At 41.2% G+C, this 21,620-nt stretch overlaps 1 protein-coding gene across 13 annotated transcripts in view; it reads right to left on the bottom strand.

Moving 5' to 3' along the window:
- Window positions 1-21,620, bottom strand: part of caska (calcium/calmodulin-dependent serine protein kinase a) — a 172,514-nt gene that overhangs the window by 112,082 nt on the left and 38,812 nt on the right. For all 13 annotated transcript variants that reach the window (XM_026144181.1, XM_026144180.1, XM_026144187.1 and 10 more), the window contains exon 2: window positions 935-1,047. In XM_026144181.1, coding sequence (XP_025999966.1) covers window positions 935-1,047 — 113 coding nt within the window. The remainder of the gene's footprint in view (window positions 1-934; window positions 1,048-21,620) is intronic.

Raw genomic sequence — 21,620 nt, 5'->3', positions numbered from 1 at the left:
CACACACACACACACACACACACACACACACACACACACACACACACACACACACACACACACACACACACACACACACACACACACACACACACACACAACTTGGATTCTCTTTCTACCATCTCTCCTTTCTCAGTTCACCTAATAGTTTCTTTCTTATCACCTCAACTCCACCCTACAAATATCTTTAATTCAATCTCTCCTCCTCTCTTGTTCTCTCAGCCCTTCCCTCCACCTCTCCTTCAGCCTGCGGGAGATATCCGATAAGACCTGCATGTTTTGTTTAGACTTTAGAATTTCCTGGACTGGAGCCACACTACATCAACACATTAAAGTAATAAATATGCCAATGATGCAAATAATGCTTTTTTTTAAAACATTTTTGTTACTTTAACAGTCACATGAACTATAAATTTACCATCTGAATCCACAAATCCAGTGTGAGCTAAAAATATGGTCAATGGTATGAAAATCGTGTTTCATTTGATTTGGAAAGTTTCACTAAAATCAAAGCTAAAGGCAGTGAACAGTGGAGACAGCACACGTCGTTCCTGAACAATCACTCTCAAGGTGCCCTCAGAATGGCTCAGTAATTAACTGCTTCAGCGGTAAAAGCCCAAAGACAACATCAGACGACTATGACTGAACTGGGAATCTCCCTGGTGTGGCTGTGAGCAACCAAGTGAATGAAAAGTAGGGCAGTGTTTAGAAGAGCAAGTGTGCTCAGAGGATTTGTTTGAAACAAAACAAACAAACAAACAAACAAAAAAAACTCACACACGCAAACAAGGGCGAGCATCTGACCTCTCCTCTGCATCAACTTTCAGTATTTAACAAAGCAAGGCAAATAAAAGCACTTACCTCCAGCTATACTGAGGAACAAGCCCAAACAGCAGAGAGTGACTAATGGGATGACAGAAAAGTGATCTCTTACCCTCTGTGCTGAGACCAGGGCTGGAGGTGAACTGGGCCACATCCACGATTTTGACAGCAAACTGCTGCCCCGTCTCTCTGTTGATGCATCTCCTCACCACACTGAAGGGACCCCTGAAGAACACATGGAGAAAAAAGGGAACACGTGGCTTGTTAACAAAAATCCATTAAGCGAACAAAAACTGGCACATGGTGGCAGCAGAAATAAGCTTCGTATTTCAAACACTGCTGCAATGAGCAGTGTCACTTTTCAGCGTGCACGGCAGGGCTGTCGCCACATCACATTTTCGATTCACGACTATGTAACACACTTAAAACTTAGGTGGAAGTTGTGGCCCTGCGCTTGTGTTTGGCTACAAAGAAAAGGGGACTGTGGGCTGTCAACCTACATGCAGCCACTTGTGTACAGTCTTTGGAAAAGTAGCACCATTCTGCAGCCTGACAACCAGATATTGTGCACGTCTCTAATGGAGATTTATTAAAAAGCTGAGTTTGTCAGAAAACAGAATAACAGTGGGGCTTGCAACAAAAAGCATGCATGAGAAGCAGAGAGAACGGCTGCAGTGGACAAACAGTTTCACTTTATCTACAAGGAACTTCCTTTACAAATACAGCTCCTCTTCGTCTGAGGCTGAGCTAAAGATGCCACATACATATGGCTCTCCAGAGCACAGTGATGCACCTGCAGGCTACCAACAAAGATCCAGAGCTGGCACTCTGTGCTGAAGTAAACCTTGTTTTGGATTCCAGCAACTCTAGAGGGCAATGTCTGCTCTGTAGATACTAAATACTTACTTTATGCTGTGCCCAGGAGACAAAGGTAGCTTTTTTAAGTGAGTGCAGAAAACTGCAGTTGTTGTTACTGTGCAACTGAAAACACGGGATGTAAAACCAAAACCAGCAAAGTGAAGAGCTGAATACTCCAGAGAGGGGGGGCTTCAGAGTCATGTGATGAATCTCTGTGTTCATTACCGTGAGTGACCACATTATATACAAACAGTCATTTGATGCATGATTAATTTAAAAGTTTTCATGCCAGCTGCATTAAGGGGAAAGAAGGCTCCATTAAGCCCATGCCTCTATTGTGTCACATCAATTTTCTGCTAGTGAACTGTTACAAAATTATGTGATGACAAGCTCAAAGACTTAACAAAGGATGGGGTTTTTTTTGTTTTTAAAACACAAAAGAAATAAAATAGTGTTGAAATAGTAACCCCAGGGGAGTGTACTGAGTGCAGCAGAATATCAGTACATGCAATTAAGCCACAGCTGGACTATGGCTCTCATCGCTGAGGTCCACACCATGAATCATCCCTCCTGCAGAGCGTGTGCATCATCCGATTCAGTCACTGGGATAAACACAGGTCTACCACCGATGGTTCAGATTTAACAAGCCAGGAGGTCAGGGTTACAGTGCACTACAGCAGCAGGACACCGGCTAAATACAGCGCCTGGCTGCAGGTGCACTCACAGCGCCTGGGTAATAGGTTTGAAGTGACCCGGACACTGAAGAATAATGTGTATCGATGTGTGATTAAAAAGCGAACGTGTTGACAGCATAAGGTTTAGCAGCGGAGAGTGGAGGCAGATTCAAACACATGAAGCAATGAGTAAGAATGTATAAGAATAGTCATGGTGGAGCATAGTCCCATCCACGTTCTTTCTGTCTGATTAGCCCTGAAAACTGTCCCCAGATGCACCAAGTTTAACAGGAGCACACAGTCGAGGTCCACTGACTGCTGTTAGTAAGGTGGTATTTAAAGGAGATGGAGGATGAGAAGTAATGAACTGGACTTTTAGACTGTGATGTAATCATATGTGTATGTACGTATAACCACACAGAGAGTGAGAAGCAGCATGAATTATGCTGATCTTCCATCAGGTTTTGCAGCAAAATGACGGAGGTGAGTGTTCTGCGCACACCTCCTTTATTAGTGGAGGTATGCAAATATATTTCTTCTCCTATCTGATGAGAATTGGGATTTAAAAAACAAAAAACTACCAACTGTGATTCCTTCTACATGCAAATTGTCCCCTTTTGTCTTCACTGTGGAACTAAATCAGAATAAAACATGTTTTTACTCAAAACTTTTTTTCCCTCTCTCGTTTAGAAGAATTTCTGCAGCTGGTAAATAGTCTAAATCTGGCATTTCTCATTAAAAGCAAAAAATAAATAAACATACAAACATCATCAAATAACTGTTGTTTTCCTTACAATAAATCTTTGTAGGTATATAGAGTGGATTTTAAGTATCATTGGACCTCTCCTTCAAGGTCAGTAGATTGATATGAATCTCAAAGTGATAATACTATACAGAGCTATTTAAAACTATGTTACTTGATGCCATTGTTTATACTGACACCATATAGGTGTCATATATAGGGGAATATAGCGGATGATATATGGGGATTCTAAATATTGCTTACTTTGGACCTTTGACCTCTTCTTCAAGGTCAAATAAGGTCAAACTTTCATGAAATGTCTCATCTTTCAAGCTACACTTAAAAGCATTTATGAATTGATACTGGTATATGGGGACTCTAAACATCACATTATAGTTTGCATCTAAATATCATGACAGATCTGACCTCTGACCTCACTTTTGCATTTCAAATCTGTCTTTCTTTCAGGTTGACCTCACAATGTTTTCTATCGTTAAAGAAAGAAAATGAGCTGCCTAGTTAGAAATATACTGCAGTATAATATTAAATAATAAAATGAAGTTATTCATCCAGTTATTTACAGATCATACTTATTATCCATCACTTAAACCTTCAGAAGGTTTCTCTAATCCTGTACTTCTGTAATCTAAGTAGATATTTGACATGCATGAAAATTTACAAAATACTAAATGATTTCCTTGAAAGTGAATCCTGCCCAGAGAGTGAGCTGCCTTCACGGAGCTCTCAGATGTCTTCTTGTTTCAGTTGCATCTAAGGTTGCAGGATATCCCCAGTAATGTAGGAATAGGCCTGATTTTGTCATATTAAATAACTGAGATTGCAATACTGAGTATAATAACTATGATCAACAATGCTGTCATAATGAATCAGCCATACCGAACGCCATTTTTCTTAAAACCTGCTTGAATATTAATACCCAACTTTAGAATAGAGATTTTGAAAAATTGTCATCTTCCATCTGTTGCCTTGGTTACAATACCCCCAACTCAAGCTACTTTGAAAGCACATGTAAAGACGATCCACATATAAAAAAAAAAAAAACTATAAGTAAACAAAAAACAAAACATGGCTTGAGAGCCAGTCTGAAGTTGACTGGATAAAAATGACAGCTCACTGCTGAGCACCACCGCATGTTTTTGTGGCTTTTGATCTTTTCCACACTGTCCTGTGGGTGAACTGGGAAATGCAATAGTCAGCTGGGTTCACTAGAAGAGCAGCTTTTAACTAGCGACACTGCTACCCTCCAGTATGACTCTCACTACCTGCAGCAGCCTTCTGTGAATTACACATCCCACAGCAAATTGCACTCAGCACAGCCTCAGCAGTAATGTGAAAACTCCCATTTCACAGCTAAACAACACGCTGTCTCTGCAGCAGGCACCACCGGGGCGGCTGGCTAAGGTCTGAACGCAAGCGGTGCTGCTCCAGTTTTTCTGTCTGTGTGTATGTGTTTGTGTGTGTTCACACAAGTGGGTGAAGAAGAGTGTGAGTCTCTGTGCACAAACACAGACTGGCTGAACAGATGGTGATCAAGCTAAAGCAGCTTAGCGTCAGAAGGGTGAGGTAGGACGGCACGGCGCCCAAACATGCAGACACACACACACACACACACACACACACACACACACACACACACACACACACACTTCCATTTCTGTGCACGCAAGCGGTGTAAACATAGATCAAACTGAGACTGAAATAAACACCATGAGCAGTGTTGCTGAATAAACCGCCGCTTTGACCTGAATGATTGTACAATGTTTATATGCTCGGTGCACGCATGCAGCATGCTCACGCTCACACACACACACACACACACACACACACACACACACACACACCACCAGGTTTAGTGAACAGAAACATTCCTCAGTTTCTTTTTCCCTTCAACATCCCATGATAGTCATTTATTTTATAGGGCGCTTCTAAATGCAATTAAGCAAGACACACGAGGTGCGAGGTGGTAAATTCCACATTCACTTGTTAAAATCCATGTGTTTGCCCATCACTATATTCACTTATCTGCTGATGACTGATAGTTTTAATTAGAAAGATGCACCATTTGTGATTAGCCTGTTCGCCCTAAAGAAGCAAAGTGTCAGTCTAATTATTTAATATAAAAACTGTTCACTGCTTTCCTAACTGTCAGCGTACAGGGTGTACTGAAAGAGAGGACAGAATGACACATAAGATGATGGCTTTCTTCCAGCTTTTTTCTAAAGCTTTTTGGACTGAAAGGAACTGACTGGCTCTGTGGGGAAATCTACCTTTCCAACTAAAAGCTAACAACAGCTCGCAAACAATGAATTCCTCCATTTCTGGAAGTTTGGCACACTGCATTTGAGTTTCAACTTTGTTGGACCAGGTGCACCAAGTCCAAAAAAAAAAGACAATTCATTAGTAATGCAGCTGGGATCTCCTCGTCTGCCTTATCGTCCCCCCGCGCCACAGTCCAGTCACTTCACCTCTGCCCCACCCGCCTCTGCAAGCAGCGCCTCAAATGTCAAGACTCGCTCAAGGCTGCGCTCTACACAGCCACGAACGAGAGGCCCCAGAGGAGCCGGGACAAAAACAAGCGAGAACACGGGAGGAGGAGGTGAGATGGGACGTCATGTGATTTTAAAAAAAAAAAAAAAAAAAAGAAAAAAAGAAAGAAAAGAAAAAAGCTCACTTGAGGAAATATAAAAATAACATGAACTGGGAAAAACGTCCCAAGAGGACCAGGAAAACACAAGGAAGTGACCCTGATCTTCAGCCATCACGTTCTAATCATTTCATCTCTTTCATCAACTCCAGCTGTTTGTGTCATGCCCTGCTTTGCTCAAATATACACTTCATCAGACGCAAGCAGAGCTCAAAAACAGTGCAGGAGCATCTTCATGTTTTATCACAACTAAGCTGCAGACAGTTTTGTCAAATGCAGTCCACTCTGAGAATTCATTTAATATCATCACTTAACAATTACAGCTGAAATTAGCTGTACATTCAACCATTAGTCAGCTGACAGAAAATTAAACAGTAATTAGGGATTGACGTTTAAAGACTTGAACATTTTCAGTGATTGGCTTCAGCCTTTCAGCCGTGTACTTGCTTTGGGTTTAAAATTGAGACTCATGATAGGACGAATCTGAACGTTACCCAGAAGTGCCACAGCAGGAGACGTAATGTACTTGCGCTTAGCCTGTTAGCTCTGGAGGTCTATTTAATTATAAGCAGCAGCTTGTATCCTCCACTGGTGTCTATAAATGATGCATTCAGGTGCAGGGCTCACGATCCAGTTGGCAAAAGTCACTACTTTTTACTTTAAAGCTACTGTTCCCTTTCTGCCAATCCTGACATGTGTGCAATGTGACGATGCTCCATTTCCATGTGCCTCCACACCATGTTCACAGTAGGTGACTGTGGGACAGCTGCCATTCTAATAACTATGTGACTACATGACCATCAGGCCCTCACTCTACCCCATGTTTATGTCGCAGGTTCACTTTGGTGGAACAGCTGATATCTCTGAAGTGTGAAATTCACCTTTGAATGACTTAACTACTCTCATGTGTACTACTACTGGTAGATATTCATATTAAACATGAACACAGTTTCAAATAAAGAGTTCCACATATATAGACATAGCTCATCCATTGGCTTTGAACTACAGACAGCTGAAGTGGCGGAACAGGGTGTCTTGGAAGAAGTCAAACTGCACATGGAGGAGACATTCTGGCTCTGAATGGGGCTCAGCTGCACGCAGTGTCAGGCATTATGGCTCTGAACAGAAGTCAGCTGCACATGGGCTATTCTGATGATTCCTGCACTTTATCCACCCTCATTGAAATAACAGGAAGAGGATGAGAGCGAAGGGGGGAGGTGGTGTCGAGACAGAAAGAAGAGAAGCATGGACAGGAAGAGGAGAGGAAAAGTGAGAGGGTGAGGATGCCACCTTTATTCATTTGTAACACAGCGTTTTCAGTAAAGTATTTACTGAAACATGCTTTACATGAAGTCCCATTAGATACCAGTACACTAGAATATATGGAGGACAGGTTCAACAAGGTCACTCAAATGTAATTACAGCAATATGTTGTTTTGGTTTTCCCTGCATTTATGATTCATCATCTCATTATCAATTAGTATTTACACACAGTGGGTTCCTCAGGGTCACAACATGTTGTTTACCCACTTATCAGATTATAGTGATGATTACTGCAGCTGAAAATGTAACTCTTACCTTTTAAAAGATGAGCAACTACGTATGCAAAGCTTTGGCAGAGCCATTTATTTTTGTTATGGGACTAAGCCAGTAAAAACAGATGCTATAAGAACCACGTTCAAAAATAAATCAATGTCATTATGCTGACACCCAGATCTGTGTATTTATCTTGGACTCCACCAGAGTAGCACTGCATGATTCACAGTTAAAAACGATTATTGTTTATGTTATTCTGGGTCTTAATGCAGCCCCCTCAGTTCAGCTTCTGTTTACAACAAGCCTTTTAGCTTCCTTTCCCCTTTCTTTAAATCAGCTGTCTTCTGATTGGATGCCCCTCATTAAAAGGTTTGGACAGTAGGTCCACAGCTCACTGTCACACCCGAGTGTCTGGATAACCGTAATAGGGGCATCGTCTGTCTGTACATACACTCAAGAGTATGAAGGAAAAAAATCTGAAACAGTGTATTTAGCTTGGCTCACAGGGAATACTTGTACATACACTGACCCCAATATTTCAAACTTTGGCAATGTTTCATATAACCCTCATTTTAACTGTGTGTATGTTAGAGAATTGTAAAAAACAAAAAACCCCAGAATAGTTCAAGTTTAAAATCTAATTTGAAAACAATTAGCTTAACGTAGGATTTTTGCATTGCATTGTATTCGAACACAGGCATGACGTAATGACACTGAGTAGGTGAAATGCTTATTGGCTCAAAAAATGGCAGAACAGGAGAGGGGAGTGAGAACGAACAAAAACAACAACAAAAAAAAACAAAACAGACTGAAATGGGAAAACATTTATTGTTGGTTTCACTTTACCACAAGCTGATCAGAACAATCCAAAGCTTAAAAAAATAAGTTACCAGTTGTTCAACACATTTTGAACACTGCCTCCTGATGACAGTCAGCAGCTACAGATGAGGATGAGAATCACCAGCCAGACAAACACAAAAAGTTACACAGTAAAAAAGAAAACCAGGAAAACTAATTGTTCAATTGCTCATTAACACAAATATCTAAGCAGGCGATCACATGGCAGTAATTCACTGCATTTGAGCATAAGAGATCAACACGACCTGCTTCAAAGGCATAAAAATGAAGAATAAGGCTGATTTAAGTGACTTTAAACATAGCGTGGTTGTTGATGCCAGACGGGCAGGGTTGAGTTTTCAAAAAGTGCTTAACTACTGGGGTTTTCCTACATAGCCATCTGAAGGGTTTACAAAGAACAGACCAAAAAGGAAAATATCCAGTGAGGTGCAGTTCTCTGGGAAAATTTGCCTTTATACTGTAAAAGAAAGCTGAGCCAACAAATCCAAAGCTTATCGGGGTTAAATTCACTGTGTAAGGTTGCCCAACTGTGTTCAAATAGAGCTGTAGCACATGAGCTAAAGTGAAAGAGAAAGTGGGTTAACTAGATGCGGGGGCGAGCAAAGGGAATTGGCTCCAAACATGTGTGACCTTTAGTCCCACAGTTCACAGCCATAAGCACTTAATGACTGTACAACAGCTCCCGACCTTTAATCCCTGCACTTCAGCTGACCTCACAGGTAGCCCGGAGTCTTACTCTGCTCATACAATAACTGACTGAGTGAGAGGATGAGGGGGGAAAGCCTTGGAACAGAGAAACATTCACTGCAATCCAACTCAGGGTAACCATGGAAAATTTACTGCAACATCAAAAAGATGGTGTGCAATATAGGGCACCCTATCCATCTGCATCTTTGTGTGTGTGTTACTGTAATAAAAGGTGATTTGTACTCTGCCCCGACTTCATATAGTGCATCAATCACCCTGTGTCTTATTCTGTAAGTGTCACCAGCTTTACAACACACAAGTTTACGGCATCACTTACACCCAACTCTAACCTGGCATGTGTGCATGTCAGTCAGGCAGGTCACTGGAAGCAGCAAAAGAGGAAGTAGCACTAAGCTGCTTTAAACTGGGCTGCTCTTCTCAGCTGGAGATGACAGTCACATTCTCTCGCGTTATTAGATTAGCCTGCCACTTCTAGCGTGTCGATTCATGTTTCAGCTGACTGATCTGTTTCCCAAAAATCAGCACAAATAATGTGAATACAGCTAAATAATGCCATCGTCAGACAAAGTAGAACCAGCCTGTGTATTCCTGCAAAGGTATAGAATCACATCCTTATTCGCACAAAAGCCTGATCTGAGGAGAATGAAGAGGAACTGAAAAGCTTAGGACTGGATCTGACTTCATGTTATCAGGAGCCATAATGAAACGTCAGCCTGGGGGAAACATTAAAGAGAATCGACAGTAAATGAATGTCATTAGCATGTTTACACCTCCCACAGAGCCGCAGGAGAGGGGCAAGTCAGAGAGATAAGTGAGAGGGAGTGGCACACAAAGATGCAGGCATGTGTCTGAGAAATCCCATGTACTGTTAAAGGCCTGCCAGTGATGATGACTATAAAGTAACGCACTCAGTGGGGGGTTTTTTGGATTGGAAACTGTGACGCACGCTGTGACCTACAGCTGAGGCCTGCATGGAACAATCATATGCTGGTCATTCTGCAGGCAAATGCAAAGTAGCAGAAAACAAAACAAAAACTTTGAAAGTAATTCAAATCAGTTGTATTTATACAGCGTTGATTCACAACAGCAGTTGCCTGAAGGCATGTGAGGTAAACTTCCAAAACCCACAGACCGATGAGTAGCGCTTGGTGACAGTGGGAAGGAAAAACTGCTCAGTTGCGATTCAGTACTGACAGGTTGGACACTATGGTCTGCGTCCATACTAGAAATGATTCGCTTGTCGCATGAGGCTTTGCAGCTGATGGCCGACTGCTTGCAAACATTCCAGGCTCCAGTCGTTGAGGTAACCAAATGGATTTTCTACCCGGTCAAATCTCGGTGGTATTCTTCACTTTTGCCTGGAGGTTGAGAAAAGTTTATGTCAAGGCCCTGCCCACTTCTCGTTGCCAGTCCTCATTTCACCTGCAGTGACTTGAAGTCACCTAATGTTGTTCACCTTGTATGTGCACAGTGAAAGTGGAGCTGCCGACTAAAGCTAAAGAACCACTCCATACAGGACCTGCTGCAGTTCGTAAACTGGGTCATGTGCTGCTAACTGAAGCTCATTGACTCTGTAGAACAGACCAGGGACCACCATCTCATTACCCACAGTTCAAGACAGTGGAATTTGAGTCCAATGAGGGGATGAGGAACTGATTAGCAACTACTATTGCTCCATTATCAGTTTATCTAAGAAACTGTGTGAAGTACTTTCTCCATTTCTGTGGGAAACGTGGAAATGGGAAAGCAATAATGTTTTTGCAAAGTCTGCCGTGTGACAGCCACTAATCCATTTTTGGCACTCATATCTGTCTTTCTGTTTGAACCTGGTATTCTCTTGCTTCTCTGTCAAATCCCTTTGTTGACCCTCTTTTAGGGTTCAGGATAGTTTCCATCAGATAATTCAGCATGTAAGCCCAATGGCTTTGTCTCATTAGTTCTGATTGCTTTTTTGAAAGTAAATTTTTCTTCATAAAAAATTTACGGTAATTTCAAACTTAGAAACTTGAAATTAAAAACTTATTGTAAATGACAACTCACAGCGTTGCTGCAATGTCTATCCAGGCCACAGGGACCACGGTATGAAGGATTAACCCCTTTATTGTCTGGGCTCGGCAGCAGGGATACTACTCAATATTTATACTGAACCTTTTAACAGCAATTAAATCAGCAATTATCAGTATATAGCATAGTATCATGATATTTTGCATGGTGATATTGTATCGATACAGGGATACCAAATCTAAATCATTTCATATTTTTTAAGTAAATTAAAACAGTCTGGGAATACTATAAACAAGAGGGCTCACTTTGTCTGATAGGAGGCAAAGCTTCTGACTCAGACTGACTGCAATCACTCTCAGAGAGCCTGTCAAAGGTCTGTACATAATTGCGGTGTAATTTATAAAGAGAACTTGCTAACATGTTGCCATCAGTCTGAATGAGGCTGTCAATAAGCCCAAGTCGAGGGGGCTCGACTCACTTGGCTGCTAGCTGGTTGCATTCTGGTTAAATTTCTGAAGAACAGGAAGGTTGATGAGCGCGAATGTGATGTGAATTTCTGACTGACTGGAAACATTTATGGCAGATTTTAGTGACGTGTGTGTTGGTATGCTTGACAATCTCACTTAGCAGCAAAAAAAAAAAGAAAAAAGAAAAAGAAAAAAAGAATTGATTTCACATGATTTTCAGTTCCATATCATGATAATATTGTATTGTGGGATGTCTGGTGATTAGGGCCTCTACTTTTATCTGTTCTTTGAAGATTTGTTTTCCTGTTAGTTACCATGTTTTTACAAAAAAGGCTGGTCAACAGATAAATGAGATGAAGACCGTGTTAGCTGAAAGGCAAGATGGTCATGAGAAATTATTCTCCAAGGAATCTGATGCCAAGCTATGAGAAACCAGATTGACTGGCCATCCAATTATTCTCCCCAGTCGTTCCATCCTGGAAAACCAAAGAGTGGTCCCCCTTGATGCTGGGGGAATTGTTAAACAGCATGTAATTGACAGCTTAGCCAGTCAGATGCTTCAGCTGCCGCTAGCAAGGTTTCAGACAGCCTTCACTCAGCTGCCGCTGGGGCATTTGATCCTGATAAAAAGAAGTTATGGTAAAGCGATAAAAAAAATTGGAGCAAAAACAGCGTACATGAGACACTAATGCAGCTAAGTACAATGGGGACGTAGAACAGAGGCACTGGTGGTGTGTTGTGAGAAAACTCCTGAGTCTGCAGTTTAAGGTGAACAAAGCAGAGGCACAGCAAACATTAAAAGAAAGAAAAAAATACAAGTCTCCACCTCTCCCAAAGCAAGGGAGGTACAAAAACAAAGAAAAAAAGAAAGCTGCGGAATGCAAATATCCCGAGAGAAAAAGGTATAACCTTAGGGCGGATGCAACGACAGATTATGTGTGAATAATCGGGATGGTAATGATTTCTCTTCAGTTGTTAGGGACAAGCCTCTCAAAAGCAGTGAAGAATAATTATTTACAGAATAACCACTGACCTATATCTCACACAGGAGTTAGCACATAATATTTGCCGGCTCGTGCTCTGTCTGTTATACTGTATAGGTGACTGTGGGCTTGGGGATTGGTTTAGGGAATATTAGAAACACTACAGTGCTAATGAGCAAGTTTATTTACTCGAGTCACAAAATTGTTTAAAGGAGGGTATTACATTGCACATTTTCAGACATATCCTCCACTGTAGTGCTTTACCATGAACCTTATGAAGATTAATGATCTGGCATGACTGTGCAAAAAGTTGATTCTAACCTTTCAGCATATTCTAAATCAAGCAATCAGAGAGGAAATTGGATTCCTGCACCTCCTCCTCTACACTCTGTTTTTAGGCATTAGTAAATCTAGTTGGGGAAAGAAGATTTTGGCCAGTCGCAGGTCTTCTCCAAAAAAGTTGACGTGTGATGGCAAGTCTGATACAATGGCAGAAAATCATGCAGGTACCCTTGATATTTCAACACCAGCAACAACTGCCTACTTGGTTTATAAAAAGCAGAATGTCTGCAAAATATTAAAAATAAATAAATAAATAAATAAATCTACACAGTGCGAGAGTACTCTACATTTATAACATTTCAATTTTACCCTTACGGCCTTCAGACTGGAATTTCCAATGCGGATTAAAGCCATTATATCTATATATGCTGTATTAGACCACGAACTAGCAGAAGCAGTCTAGAAGCTCATGGATTTGCTGTAGTAAAATGCCAGTGAAGTCTGGTGGCTTTGCAGACGTCACAGATGGATGTAACGGCCTCTCTGATCACAGGGTAAACTGGTGAAAGTATTCTCATTGCACTGTACAACTGGGCCTCTTTTTAAATATGGCTAGAATTCATTTTGCTACTGACCCCATCTATGGCGCCACATTTCTTAGCTTCCCTGCTGCTCCTACTGTCTGCTCCTCCAAATTGGGGGCACCATCAACTGTAGGCAACACACTGACTATGTTAAGTACCTCATACAACCCCACTTCAAAGAATCCTCCCCACCGCCCCTCCTGCCCAGCATGATGATTTCATTTCACTGGTGATATGATAAAGAGAAACAGAGAGAGAGCCTGATGAATGGGAGCAGAAGTCTGATGTGCCTTTAAGGCCTCTTAAGATAACTTTTCTTCAGCATTTTAAGCACTTTATGTTAAAATGACACAGATAAGCCATCTTATTGAAAGAGTTCCTTCCCCCTGTTCCCTCCTAATCTGCCTCACATCCTGAAGAAAGCATCATGATACAATAAAGAGCGTGCAGGTGGGAAGCCACTGCTCTAATGACTTTGCCTCTTATTTTAAGACCTTATTACCAGCTCCTCTGCCTAGTTACAGCTTAACCAAGTTAACTAAGATGGACTTTTTTTAAAATCCAAAATAAAACATGCTTAGTTCATCACCTGTGATATAAGCACACTGGTGTCCTGACTACAGTTCAATTATAGCTTTGTAAGGCACCTGTGCAGCGGCCAACTAGGGACAGATGATTTGTTTAAATTCCCTAGCTAACGACTAGCTGGCTAAAGCAATGTGGTTAAATGTTCAATGTTAGCTCTAAGATGACATGGTGCCTCACTGTGATGGGAAGCTGTGGAAACAAAGACAGAGGGCAGTCATATGAAATAGCACGCTTCTGAAATGCTTTGATCTCCAACATGATGACATGCCTGCAAAGCTGACCCATGCATACCCATGCTGGTCCACACTGTCTGCACTGCCCAAAAAGTTCTAAAGAATGGTTACGCTTCTCTTTTTTTCCTGTTATGAGGCGACACTGAATTTCTCTGTGTATGTTGACAGAGGAGGGACGGTTCAAGTGTTTCTTGACATCGTATTCAGTTGACTCCCATGATGCAGCTGTAAAAATGTAGGTTGCTCTGCCTTGCACAAAATAATTATCCACCCTGATATCGCTGATGGTTTAAGCTGAATAGGATGCAGACTTCCGCTAGGCATGAGCAGCTGAGTGAGACAAGAACGCTAATGAACAGTTGTTGAAAATCAAAGCTTTGCTGAATATGTTCTGACGCACGCATGCACGCACACACACACGCACGCACGCATACACACAGCAACTCACAGCACAACTGCGTCTCTGATCATAGCTGGGTGTCCATGGTCTCCATGTTGGAGTAGCTACCAATAATGCAACAAGTGAGTACTGCTGTGTGCTGCCGACGATCACTTCAAGTGGATTCAGCATCACTACAAATTCAATTAAATTTTATTTCCTAGCATCCACCCAGGAGCTCCAGAGTACAGACACAGGGAAATGGCAAAGTGTGCAGAAGAACAACAGAGAGTGAGGAGTGCAGCAGTTAGAGGAAAGTGTAGCCAGATGGAGCGTGACAGGAAGGGAATGAAAAGAGGGGAAAAAAGGTTTAAAAAAAAAAGAAAAAAAAAAGAAAGAAATCAAGAAATTGCACCTATACATCCACATCTTCCTCTAACTGTACTCCTGCTGTCATCTCTCCCTCCTGTCTGTGTCAGAGTGGGTATGTAAGGAAGTAGAGCTGGGCAGCTTATTTAGCCTCCCATGAGGACTAGGCAGAAGCCTGGACATGCCAGCACCTGAATGCTCACTCACAGTCCACACACACACACACACACACACACACACACACACACACACACACACACACACACACACACACCAGCACAGGTGACAGGCTTTCCTGAAGACCCCCTCTCAGAGAGGCTAGTCAGAGGGTGTGATATACTTGTGTGCTCGATGTACTCATGCAGTGCCAGGAGTAGTAGCAGGCCACTGGGCTTAGATAAATTGCATTTGAGGTAAGAGGCCAAGGAACATTCCCCACAACAATGACGTAATATTTCAGTGTGTTTTCTGATGTGTGATGTAATGATAGTTGGTGAATGTACGGGGCTTTGCTGTAGAAAAAGGTACAAGTGAATGCAGCCTGGACTCGATCATGTTTATTCTAGCAGTGCTCCGTATCAGTTATGAATATTCCTGATATCAGGGAGCTGTATTTTGTTAATTCTCCAGGTGCTGGATCCATTTCTACAACTCCCATCTGATTTCCATCTTTCTTTCATAAAAGGACATGTGTATTTTTCAGCCCTGAAATTTGTATGTGGGGAAAAATGTACTCTAAGTGCCAATAATCTAGAAAATATTCACATGTAAACATTAGCATATTTAATAAACTGATGACAAAGTTATTAAACAACAATCAGCTGACTCTTCATAGTGTCAGCAATTTTAGTACAATATTTTTTGCCCCTTTGGGAAACTGAAAAATAAAATAAAATACTGCAATAAGAACTATAAACATGATTAGGAACTGACACTTTTGCAGATTACTGGTTATTGTAATGCATTGTCAGGAAGCCAAAAACAATTGCCGTTTATTCTAAACCCTTTATTTATTAGTGTGTCATCATGGTGATGCAGGTGTGGAAAGTATGGTGTACACTACGGTGCAGGTTAACTACATCTGGAGAGAACCTTTTATATCTGGGTATGATTCCAGCCACTGGCAGATGGATGAAAATGGAAACTGTAGTTTGGTGTGCAATGATATAAACAATTGCTATTTTCCAGACAACTTTTGCACATTTACTGGTCTAAAACACTAATCACAAATTCTAGTTAGGGTTATTACCAGATAATGTACGTACAACTAACGTACAAATACAAAAATGGCTCAGAGCTGTTTGAGCTCACAGACCAAATGACATCCAGGTCCTCTCAAAATGTAACCTTGATTCACGTCTTCCTCAGATTTTTGGTTTGAAAGTGCAAAGAAAAGATGCAAGTGAGAGAAACACTGACAAGGAGAATAATAACAGGAAGAGCTGCCAAATCAAACCAAAGTGCTCCCGAGTTGTATCAACAAATGACAAGACTACATTATACGGAGAACTGCGCACAGGCACAGGGGGCAGAGATGAAAACAAACCCAACTTGTGCGAGAGAGACCATTGGGTTTTATTCTTGGCAAAAAAGAAAAATATCAGAGGAACAAAATGCTGCAAGTCTAAATCTTTTTCCCCAAGAGCAGCCGTTGTGCTTCAGCATCTACTCGATTCATCTGCTCCTTTACAACTCTCACTTACATGCCAACCCAGCCATTTCATTAAGACTCCTTTTCACTCTTGTTAATTCACTTGGTAGTCATTCTAATGCTCTCGACTTTGATTTTGCAGTATCAGCTGCAGCTACAATTGACGTCAAAGGCTTCTGTATGGCTGGGATCATTTACACAACCGTTTTCATGAGAGAAATGTATTTAAGGACAGTAAGTACATTTTAAGGTGTAATATATTTCATTTGCTCTGTTTTGGATTCTGCGAGTGTCTGCCTAAAGCTGCTTCAAAGTTCAGAGCAGAAAACAAGGCCCTGCTGAGAGTGCCAAAGAGTTTTATTTACAGTGGTTACGAGAGTTCAGGCTGCCACTGTGATGCACAGCTAATGCAAAATGCTAAGTCTGATTTGCTTCCTGTGCACAGTGTCAGTCAGCTCTCAGCTCTGATGTGTTAATGTGGGATCACAGAGAAAATGACAGATCGAATGAACGGAAACGGGAAGGGATGGAAACATTAGAATTCTTACCGAGTCGGCACAAAGACGCACCCAGATGCAGGAGAGGAAAACGGCTCCTTCGCCATTACATCTTCGGGTTCTCTGATTTTCTGCCTGTAATTTCAAAGGTGACTTGGGGAAGTCGCGGTCCTAAATGCAGAGCAGGTTTATACTCCAGCTAGGGCTGCCACAAACGATTATTTTGATAGTCGACTAGTCACCGATTATTTTTGCAATTAGTCGACTAATCAGATCATGCATCCATTGGACGTAAAATGTACAGCTTATTGCACCAGCATGCATCTGCTCTTATATAACTATCATTAGTATACAGCTTTAAGTGTTTCAGGTATGTGCTAACTAAAAATAAAGACAAGATGATAGTTTATTAAATTTTAATGAAATTTGCAGATTGTTTCATTGGAGTTTAATAAACTCAGCCGTCTGTCCCTTGCTATCTAAAATATAACAGGACACCGCAGTATATTCTCCAGCATCTCACACTTCTGATAATCAGCTGTCTGCTTGACGTTTATTCAGCTGTGTAAAAACTATAACTTTAATCTCAGCCAACCGATTTACTCAGGAACAAATAAAATACTGAAAAAAGCCAAACAATAACATTTTTAAGTTATCTAAGTGACTTATTTATCATGTTTAACCTGAGTAGTGAAAGACGGCTGTGGGTTCGTAAACGATTTGTTGGGAGTCCGGTGTTCTCACGGCTCTAGTGAGCCTTGAATCCCGGCTACCTATCGAGCTAGTGGGTAACAGACGTCTCAGAAAACGTTGGAGCACTTTTGAAAATATGTGGTGTCTTGATAAACAGAGCAGATATTTGAGGTTTACACAGCTACATTCTCGCCTGAAAATATGTTAAACGTTTATTTTGTGACCCAGAAAGAATAATAAGAGTAATATTAAAACTAACTAGCTAACTATGAATTCTGGGATAGGTTGGGCCACGAAGGACACACCCGACCCATCCTTCAAATCTGGGGAAATGAAGGGTGCATTTGTCGGAGTCTTCGAATTTGGACAGTCTTCGTCATGTCGCTGTAACGTAATCAGCCTACAAATGCGGGCACAGTAGGATGCGGTACCTGAATTTGGACACAGCTACGACACCAGACACAGCTTCTTCTTCTTCGGGGTTTAACGGCAGCTGGCATCCTTGTACATGCAGTGCTGCCATCTTCTGTTTCAGTCCGTTATTACACTCTTAAATCCTACTGCTTATTCCCGCATCTTTTGGAATCTTACAAAGCTTCAAACGACGCGTTGACTATTAAATTAGTCGTCAACAATTTTGATAGTCGACGTAATCTGACTAGTCGACTAAGCGTGGCAGCCCTAACTCCAGCTTTGGGTTTTCCACTTGTATTTTCATCTTTCCCCTTTTCACCCACAGAGCCAGTGGAAGACTTGAGCAACAGCTTTGACTTAGCTGCTAATAACTTGCAAATACCCAGGAGAAACAGGAGAGTGGAGATGGAGCTGGAGAGAAAAGAAAGTAAAATTGAGGTGGAAAATGTCAGCACCCTGCCTTGGTCCCCTTTTGTGTTCACTGAGATTCAAACTCCCAAGTATCCGGCCCTTTAACCGACCCAACTACGCTCCAAAACCAAAGGAGCTCTGTGGAAAAAGAACCACAGCATTTCCTCCTGTGGTTGTGAGCCAAGGCTTTTCTTTTCTGCTTTCCTTCTGGCTGAGGCTGTGCTGGCCTGTGGAAGAAGGCCAAAGCAGCAACAAATCTACACACATTAGGAAGAAACGGGAACACATGCTGGGAGGCCCATCAAAAACAAAATGTATTCTAAATGAGGATGTGTGTGCACGCACTGCACACATTACCTGCTCCCTGACCCAGAGGAAAAAAAAGCACAGGGAGGACAGAAACACAGGATCTAAGGATGAGAGAGCAAATGAAAGAGCAAAAGGGGTGAGGGGAGGTGGAGGAGAAGGATTATTCACGACAGGACGTCCGACTATGGTCACCTATCACAGATTTATCTTAAGCCTGCCTTGTCAACCAATACTTGCAATCCCCTGCTCTACCACAGGTAGATCTGCACGATGATGGCCAAAATGATGATCAAAATGATTTTGATCACAAGTATTCATTAAAAAAATTTTTTATTGGATCTCTTAAAAGAAAAATATTTGGCTCCATTCATTGTATCTGTATGACTGATGTAAACTCGTAGCTGTGAGACCCCTCTCCAGTTCCCTTGTGAGGTTTTGCAAACAACACAGACTTTTCACTGTGGAACAATAATTGCAAAAGGGGATAACATCTTTTGGCCAGTTTATTGACCATTTTCCCTGAAGCCTTTATTGCTCACTGTGTTTACTGGACACATATTTGTCCAAATGAATGAAATGTGATCTTTGTGAGACTGATGGAAATATTGATGAGCTGTATCGGTTTGCTTTCATGGATGTCTGAGCTGATGTGACCAATCATTTCTTCTCTGTTAGCGTCACTTGTCCTAAATCCAAAGTCTTTCCAAACAAAGGACGATGAGCTGCTTTTTAGGAACAAACTCTTAACCAACATCAAAATAAAATTCTAATTTTGTTGCATACGTGTCTTTTAATGTAGCGTTACTTGTCCTCACTCATCCAGGAAACTTCAAGCTCCATAGTGCACAGAACAGCTAATGACTGGCTCATGCAGGCACGTCATTGGCTTGCATTTCATTGTGAAGAAAACGGGAAAACAAAAACAAAACATGGGAACAAATATCCCTGTTCAATCTCTTTCTGTTGTGCGTATGTGTTTTGGACATTTATGAAGAAGAAAGAAGTGACAGGTCTGAGTCCTGCAGTTCAAGGCCTTTCCTGCCTCATCCTCCCACGCAGCTGTGGATGAATGAGCGAGCAGCAGTTGCCAGGTGGTTGAACAGAAAAGGACCTCACTTATATTCCCATCCCTTTTCAGTGATTTCTGATCCTGAGCTCAGATCCCCACTAACTGATCCGACAAGACGAGCGATTCAGTCAATCACCGTTGATTTATTCAGCCTGAATTAAAAGCAAGTTCAGTCTGAATTAATTTGCATAACTTAAACTGATCTTTGCATTTCTTTGACTTTTTAATCAGACAGACTGTTCTTCAAATTTCGCCATCTGATGCCTTATATCAGCACCACTCTGCACTCGTTTATTAACACAGTTCTGGCTAATGTATTCTGACTGCTGCATTCTTACAGTGTGGATTTGAGCTGCAAACATTTAAAAACATTTCATGTTACAGAAAAAGACAACATTCCTTTAATTATATGCCCTCATTACACAGGGTGGGCCATTTATATGGATACACCGTAATAAAATGGGAATGGTTGGTGATATTAAAGTCCTGTTTGTGGCACATTAGTATATGTGAGGGGGCAAACTCCTCAAGATGGGTGGTGACCATGGTGGCCATTTAGAAGTCGGCCATCTTGGATACAACGTTTGTTTTTTTTTTTTTTTCAATAGGAAGAGGGCCATGTGACACATCAAACTTACTGGTAATGTCACAAGAAAAACAATGGTGTGCTTGGTTTCAACGTAACTTTATTCTTTCATGAGTTATTTACAAGTTTCTCTTTGTTCACAGCCATTGACATGTCGAAGAGGTTAATAGAAAAGAAAAGTGTTATATAAGAGTTATATAATTAGCCATTTTTGCCAGTTTTGAAAATTCATTATTTTTCACAATGTCAAAGTGTTGTTGCATTTTCAGGATTGGTTTTGCCATCGTAGTTGTCGTGTTTTCCACATTATGGCTTTCAATTTGTTGATGCTTTATTTATTTAGGCTTTGTTGCATAGTTTCCCAAACTGCCTTTGTGTTTTCTGTTTTGGTCTGTTCCCCAAAAACCTGTTTGTTTGTTTGTTTGTTTGTTTTTTAGTCAGGTTTAAAAAAAAAAAAAAAATACAAAATATGCCATCTGCATCATAATTTCTGAAGTGACTTTTTCTGAAATGTTGCCAAAAACACACATTTTAATGTAGTTACTTTTTCAGGTTGGGCTGTATTTTCAGCTACATGGTTGCTTTCTAAACCAGAACACTTTATTGATCCCTGAGGAACCTATGTGGTCACAGCTGTGTACAAAAAGACAGTAAGAACAGTAACTAACTAAACTAAATTCAATCATACAATATATTACAAAGTCACAAAATAGCTCTAATGAATATAAATCGGTCTAATTATAAGCATTCCAGCATATTACACTAATTCAGTATACATGGTTGACATTCAAGTGCCCCTTTTATCAAACTGACTTGGTTATTTTCTCTGTACAGGATGTGATATTAACTATTGCGGTGTGTATTTGTACATTAGAAGGTTCAGCTCCATCCCCACAGTGTGTAAAATGTGCGTTTTCACATCAGGGCCATCATGCTTATACTTGTGTTTGCAGTTTGAAACGTCCCCATGATACCTTTGTATCCAGCTCCATTTGATCTGGTCAAGCATAGCCTGCAGCAACTGCTGACGAAACTGCAGTGATATATAGCTCGTGCCCTCTATTGCACACAGTACTGTGAGAGTGCAAACTCACATTCTGTTAAATGAACAGGAGTAAATGACGCCTCAGAAAAAAAACACAACCCAAAAAACCCCACAAGGATGTGAGAATATTAACAATAGCAGAAGAGTGAGCGGACGTCAAAAGAAAAAAAAAAGTGAAGGGGACATGGCGAGG

This window comes from Astatotilapia calliptera, chromosome 16 (assembly GCF_900246225.1).
Source record: "Astatotilapia calliptera chromosome 16, fAstCal1.2, whole genome shotgun sequence".
Lineage (NCBI taxonomy): Eukaryota > Metazoa > Chordata > Actinopteri > Cichliformes > Cichlidae > Astatotilapia > Astatotilapia calliptera.
The sequence above is the reverse complement of the archived record's forward strand: the minus strand, read 5'-3'. Positions and strand labels throughout refer to the sequence as shown.